Below are 7,493 nucleotides of genomic sequence, written 5' to 3'. Positions count from 1 at the left end.
CTGGGCTGAAGGTTTATCTTCCAACAGGAAAATGACCCTAAGCAATCAGCCAAGATTAGAAAGGAGTGGCTTTGGGACCACTCTTTGAACGTCCTTGAGTGACGCTGCCGGTAGCGAGGCTTGAACCTGATTGAACATCTCTGGGGAGTTCTGAAAATGGCTGTGCACCGACAGCCCCCTTCCAACCTGATGATGTTTAAGAAGAATGGAGGAAACCTAAAAGAAAGTTTGCCAAAAGTTTTGCGTCATACTCAAAAAGACTTGTGGTTGTTATCGCTGCTGCACTGAGCAAAGGTTGTGAATACTAATTTAATATTAATTGCTATAAGTATCTAGTGTTTTTAGTTTGATTTATTTTTAATACATCATAGAATACCCATGATCCTTTTTGTCTCGTTAGCAGTGCTGCTCATGAACCGCAGGGAAATAACTCAACTTGTCTAAAACTTTGAAAAAACATTCAAAAAAGGAAGTCTGATGAATTTCCTTTTGGGGGTTTTTGGGAGGAATGTCAGTTTCAAACACTACACCCTTAGTACTAAAGAGCAGGTTTAGCATGATAAACCTGAAATGCAACAATAAACATTGTAACCACTAAAATCAGTGTAAGACTGTGTGCAAATTAGAAATGTGATGGAGGCTTTTTGAAATCATTGAAATGCACTTTCTCGACTTATAGTAAAGGTCAACTGTTCGTGTCCCAACACTTAGTCAGAACATGACTCTTTGTTGTAACGTCATTACTCAGAATGGGCGTGAAAGCCTCACATTGGAAGGGTATCTCACAGTTTTCACAGCATATGTCTCCTGTAAATGCGTCTCACTGCTTACACCTTTTTTTTCGTCTTGTTGTTGCTAAACTTTGATCATCATGATTTCAATGATACCTATTTTTTTTCTGCTGTTCTGTGTAAAACCAGCTGCTTCTATATGTCCTGTTTTTAGATGTTTGTCCTGTTTTAGTGTGGTATCACATCATAATCGAGTTTCCCTTTTTCAGTTTTTGGCTCATACTGAAACCAGTATTCCATAGTCACTATCGTATTAAGTCCCAAAGTGAGAAATAAGTGCACTCGGTTGTTAAGTGGAGCAGTCCTCATCTCTGCAGTACCAGCACTCTCTCATTCTCAGCGTTTTAATTTGTCTCCATTTACAGAGACACTTGTTATCAGTTGTGGTCCTTTTCCAGAGTTTCCAGACTTTGCACTCAGACGCTGCACTGATGATGAACGGTAATGCCAGTTTGTAATTAAAAACTCATTTTCTGGGTTTAATTTAAAATTTCGAAAGTTCCCGTTAGTATGTGTGTATGCCAGACTTTGCTGTCATTCTTCCCGTTTAATCAGGGTAACTATAATGGAAACTGAGCATGTCACTATCCTGGCATGACGCCTGAGGTCCAGAGACTTTTAGTCACTGGCTGATGGTCTGAGTATGCAAGTAGCATTTAGGTACTGTCTGAGCCTCCACCGTAAACTCTGGTTCATAAACAAGTGTCTTACCAAAATTCTCTGCAGTGTTACAGTGCGGTGCATCATATCGCCACCTAGATTTCTCATTGTTTTAGCATCTGCAAGGTTTCCATCAGTAATGTTCTTGATTCTGTAGTCGTTATATCAGTGTGTGCTTTTCCCCCCTTTGACCAAAGTCTAACCTTAAGTTAAATATCACTTAAATATTTAATGTCTCTGAAACCTTCACTGAAGTTGCAAATGTACAAAATGGTTACAATAATGGAATCAACACAGTGTCATCAAAACGGTAATATTGGTCTTTGGTCATTTACAGAGACAGAAATCGGCATCAGTGCAGTGACTCAGAATTTCCAGTTCAGTCTTTCTACAGAAACGATGACTAAGTTTTCATTTTCTGTAAATGAGGCAATGTAAGTCGAAAACATTTCTAAACGACGTGCTCTGTCAGCCCTGTACAGGGCTCGTTATTAAAGTATCCCCAGCTTCTAATGTGGTCCAGTGTTTCCTGCTGCAGACATTCCAGTTTTTCAATGTACTGTGTTTGCAGGCAGAGACCATCCAATCCAGCAGTTTGAGCTTTGAGCAAGTCAAAGCGCTGCCGTGTATTAAACACTGCCTTCTTTGTCACCACAATAACAAAGGCCGTGGTGATGTAATGTCGAGAGAAGAAGGATGAGGGGTGGAGGATGGGATCTGCTGGCCTCTGGCTGTGTTCTCGACACTCCTTGCCTGAACAAGTCACATGAAGAGTGGTGTCCTCCCTTCCACCCCCTCCAACTTTCCCTGTAAAATCACAATCACTTGTGTCATTTGTTCACAAGCTGTAAATTAGTGGGCTTTGTTTAGGGCACAGCACGGGGCTGCTTCAGGGTGAAAAAGGCCTGCTCGAAAATGTAGCGTCCACTTATCGTCCAGAGTAGACAGCAGAGCAGTGTGAAAATGTGGGTGTGTGTTGTAGTCGGATCTGTGATCTGGTTCTACTGACTGAGGATAGAGGACAGCGTTTACTGTCCATTCTAAAATACAACAGCATCTCATTTTGAGGTTTTGTGAGATTGTGTTGTTCCATAGAATACTTAACCCGAAAATTTGTATCTGTATCTAGACTGGTCATTTAAGGGAAGTCAGTGAGATTGCTATACATGCAACATAATGTGAAGTGTTGTCCAAGACCATTTCTTTAGCAGTGCTTTGTCCATACATAGAGATGAGGTTTGATAATACCTTAAGTCTGAATGTTTCTTGGTTATTTAGTTTGTGCTTGCTGACTTTTATTTTGAAATGGCCGTTTCGTGTAGACTAAAGCGTTCTTCTCAGATGTTCTGTGTTTCACTATGTGACCCTTGATGTCTGTGGTTTTCTAGGTACAGGTAGTGGTTCTCTCTCCCACGCCATCCTGCGCACCATTGCTCCAACAGGTCACCTCCACACAGTGGAGTTCCACCAGCAGCGCGCAGAGAAGGTGGCCGAGGAGTTTAAGGAGCATCGCGTGGATCATTTGGTCACCGTCAGGAACCAGGATGTGTGCAAGGATGGCTTTGGAGTGACAGGGGTGGCAGATGCAGTCTTCCTTGACATCCCCAGCCCCTGGGATGCAGTGGGACACGCCAAAGTTGCTATGAAGAAGCACGGTAAGAGTGAGTGTGCATGTGAGGGAGGGGGAGAGCTCTAATGAGCGTGTAGCAAGATGACTATCAAGTCAGGGTGTTTCAGCTAGCTCAGTCTACAAATTGCAAGGTCGAGCAATGATGGTTTGCATCATGGCTGACTGTAGGCTCATGCTCTATTTTTGACCTGTTGTGTTTCTGTAACCCGGCATCAGCAGGAGACAGAGGTCTTCCCAGATAGCACACAGAAAGATTACAGGTGGAAAAGTAAAAGGTTTTGGGATCAATTCCAGCTGGAGATACAGATTCCTCCAAACTGCGAGCTGTGCTGCAGCTCATGTTTACCTGTTCTTCACATAAATGTGTAAGAAATATTTTTCCACTAAGTCTCACTGTGATCTAACTATATGCAGAAATTAGGAAAGAGAATCTGGATCCTGATAGTTAAGTACTTTGCTTTGTGTGTACGTGTACTTAGTGTGTGTTGTCAGACAAATAATCAGCACCACCTGATGATGACTTTGGCGTGACTCGTCCTGGTGTTTCAGGAACATGACTGTGAACGGGCGCATTTTAAAATACCAGTCCATGAGTTTATCTCCCCCCGGCCGTGTCGCCACACTCTGCACTCCCAGAACAACCATCGATCCTGCTCTTCGGCTCTCATTAACCTTGCCCTTGTGGTATTTCATAGTAACAGGAGCACAATCCAAACTCTGCTAGTGAGCTACAAAGCACGTAGGCGTCGTTGACAACCAGGATCTGCAGCATGCCCGGGCATGTTGGCAGTTCACTGGGGTGACCAGTGGTTGGCGATAAATTGTCCTATTTATCTGTTTCAGAATCAGTGGGGTTCATGCATGAATTGGCTCTGAAAATGAGGAAATGACAGTAGGCTATACTGTTACTGTAGAACTCTACCGCCCTCCAGGTGAAGATGCAGTTAAACCCCACAATAGATTACCTTTTATTTCAGAAGAAGAAGAAAGATGCTTGTTTAGTTCAGTCTGTCGTGGTTATTTTGGTTTGCATGGCCTTTTGCTCCCATGCAGAGTCCCAGCTGTTGTGATCAGCATCACGACCTGATGGTTACATTTGTAGAGGTTCACGTCAGGATGCGGCAGGTCAACACAGAATCCGTTACACCTGAGGCTGATGGGTCGGCCCTGGTCCGAACAGGAAAAACTTTCCATCGTGGTCACCGGCCACTCTCAAAATAATCCATTAGCACAGCCCAACACTAGATAAGTAACACAGTGAGAAAGTATATTCTTTGCTTTATTGTTAATGTGCACAAATACTGCCACAGAAATTATATAAACAAAGATCTGCTTTTGTGGACATGAGAGTTCATATTTTGTTTACTGTAAAACACTTTAAGCCAAAAACCATGGCTCTGTCGTCTGTAATGAGAATCTGCTGAGCTCTACATAGTTGCCCACAACAGGGACTGCAGGAGAGAAGCTCGGTGTGCACAAGCCCAGATTGCCCTGAGAAAGTCACCTTGGCCAAAATACTGGAATACACTTGTGTAGGTGAACACTTGCTTAGCTTAGCTGCTACATCCTGGGTTTAAATTTCATCTGTGCATTGAAAACACAAACTGGAGTTGGTGTCAATGTTTATTCTGCCATTACAAGCACTGAAGTTTTCTTTCACAGTCACATTTAATTTAACATCTCAATCCAAGTCAGAGTTAATATGCAGAAGATTAGTATTTTATTAATCTTAAAGCCAGAGTTCATGAATGATTTTACAAAGTAAGCAGAGTATGAGCAGGAATGCAGAGGGGACGAGGATGCTGCCCTGAAACTCTCCCACCACCTCTTTGACTCCCTTTTATGGTGCCACAGCTACATATTCCATCCATGAGCTGTTGGCCCTTGCATGCATATACGTGCATGCGCACGCACACACACACACAAAGATAGAGATAAATAGAGTGCAGCCTTGTTGCAGAAGCAGTCCCATGACCATACAGGGTTATGCTGCAGGCAGAGAACTACTTGATGAGGCTCCACGAGGAAAGGTTTGGTTTACTGCCCACTGTTCAAACTTGGTTTTCCCCAGAACATCAATGCCCCAATATGTTCCAGCTAAACACAAAAAGATGTAATAGTAAACAAACTAACAAAGATAGAAGTAGAATGGGGTGTTGTGTGCTTGGTGATGGGGATGCAGTCCCCAGGAGTGGGGTTTACACACTGTCAGGCTCCCACATGAAGTGAAAGAGACGTGCTTTCTGCTGAGGCCTTATCATAATCAATTAAAACATCAGGTTTCTGGTGGGATTATCATCTTCAGCTTCTGTCATGATTAAAAACTCATACATCTTATTCTGTTGAAAAGAAATTCTCCATCTTCAGAACCTGCCTGAGAACTGCAGAGACTGGAGGAATAAAATAGCTGAGAGCGCGTTTTCTTTAGTGGACAGAGTGTGAGACAAGGGGCAGGGAAATATTTCTTTTTCTCTCTCAAAGTTGTAATTCTCCTAATGTTTTGGCAAGCAGCCCGGCCCTGTGTTCGGCTGTTCCCTGAGAAGGATCCTGAATCCTATCAGAGCCCCCCCTCGCAGACTTATGGGTGGTATTATGCAAGTATAAAGCAAACATGTCCCATGGTCTCAGACACTCAAGAACCTTAAACTTTACAACTAGGAATCAGAGTTTCGTGCATATATTAAAGCCATTTGTGCAGCGGATATTCGGGGCCCCTAATAACCATTTGAAACACCCTTGTATAATCATCAACCCAGCCCCTCCCTGTGTATTCACCGTGGTTTCCAGGAGACCGCTGTTGAATGTGTTTAATGCTGTCTCGAGGGAGACCGCTGGTTCTGTTGGTCGAAGGAACGACCAGTATCTCAATAATCCCGCCGTCTCCTTCAGTGTTTACAGACACAATGGGCTGCAGATTTGATCCTTTTATTGTCAGCCGTGCCCCTTGAGTCAAAATGCAGTATTTTTTCCACTTCTGGGTGTTAAGTGATTTTTAAAAACCAGCAACAGTGGCAAGTAAGCGCTGCAGAGGATGGCTGTAATCTTCTGGGCTACAAGTTATATTTAGGGACACAGCGTAGGGTCACTCCTGTATCTGTTGCATGAAATAACAAGTCAGTAATCAAAGAGGAAAATGTAAACATCTTATTCTTTTGCTCTTTTTTGTTGTGACATCTGCATTCAGTGCAACCATCAGGTCAGACTTTAGGTTTGTAACCAGAGCAGGTACTCTGCTAGTAGTGTATGTGGTGGTGGACCTGCCTGTTCTTTCTGTGCTACAATAAATGCTGTATAATGTGGTGCAAGAGCAGGTCTATGAGTAGAATGTGACTGAACAACAACAGGTTACAGATGACAGAGAGCCACACGGCAGCCTTCTGATTACATAAGCAGCTCAATCAGAGACATCCAAACAGAGAATCCACAGATTTAGACTGAGTGTGTTTCACTTGCTTGTCTCGGTGTCCCCATATTCATATTTTGAAGCATTAATTGGTGTTGGTTTTAGAAAAGTTTATTTTCTCCATATTAAACCCTATTAAGGCACTTAAGATTTTCACTCTAAGATGTTTAAATTTGTTAACCCTAACCCCTGACCAATACAGCTGCATCGCTCAGAGTCACATTCTTTGGGCTTCAGGACAGCCAGTGAGAGTTTTCTTGGCTGGTTGCTCCAGCCTCACGCTGCGATCACAGCAAGGATTCATTTGGAGACGAAAGGCCGTGGCCAGTAGGTGATCTGTGTTCATTAGAGCACCGGCTTATCCCCTGATGAGCCGCAAGCTGCAGTCTGGACTCAGCAGGTCACAGGACTGCTTTGTTAGGAAGGAAATATGCCTGGAAAGTGCTACATGGTGTTTGGAAAGAAACAAATTATTAATAGAAGGTGTAGTATTGTAGGGATCCCAGGGGCGATACTTAAATGTCTTCTCGGTCCATATCAGGTCTACAAATCTGGTTTATGTTATGAATCTTCATTCAGGGATGTTTTTGAGGAGAATTGTTTTCAGACTATAAACGTGGAACACTTTCTATACTTGGATGCTTTGAGAAAGAGTGATGAAAATAACTCTAAAGATGATACTGTGTAATGATTAGCAGATAAACTCAGATTAAACAGAAAGATGTGCAGAGATGTCTCGTACTGACATTAAACAGAAGGGTTGGGAGTCAATACAATCTGGCAGTCTGCCGGTAATTATTGTTCAGTTTGCACAGTAACAGGTCAAAGATCTTACTTCAGACTATTGAAAATATGGATAAAAAAACAGACTTTGTACCAGGACACTGAGGCGACGACAGCTCATTCCTGTTACTGCAACACTTTTTGAGACGTGAACCTGAATCTGGTGACGGTAACAAGAATGCTTTCTGCTGTCCTGATGATAACGTTACAGCTGATTACACGTGCC

The 7,493-nt window shown here is 42.9% G+C and overlaps 1 protein-coding gene across 1 annotated transcript in view; it reads left to right on the top strand.

The window, feature by feature from the left end:
• trmt61a (tRNA methyltransferase 61A) overlaps positions 1 to 7,493 on the top strand; it is a 15,869-nt gene that overhangs the window by 6,638 nt on the left and 1,738 nt on the right. Inside the window, exon 3 of the mRNA XM_005728606.2 lies at positions 2,840 to 3,106. Coding sequence (XP_005728663.1) covers positions 2,840 to 3,106 — 267 coding nt within the window. The remainder of the gene's footprint in view (positions 1 to 2,839; positions 3,107 to 7,493) is intronic.

Source organism: Pundamilia nyererei, unplaced genomic scaffold, assembly GCF_000239375.1.
Source record: "Pundamilia nyererei isolate P.nyererei 1_Seehausen unplaced genomic scaffold, PunNye1.0 scaffold00029, whole genome shotgun sequence".
NCBI classification, from domain to species: Eukaryota; Metazoa; Chordata; class Actinopteri; order Cichliformes; family Cichlidae; genus Pundamilia; species Pundamilia nyererei.
This window is presented reverse-complemented; position numbering and strand designations above follow the sequence as displayed.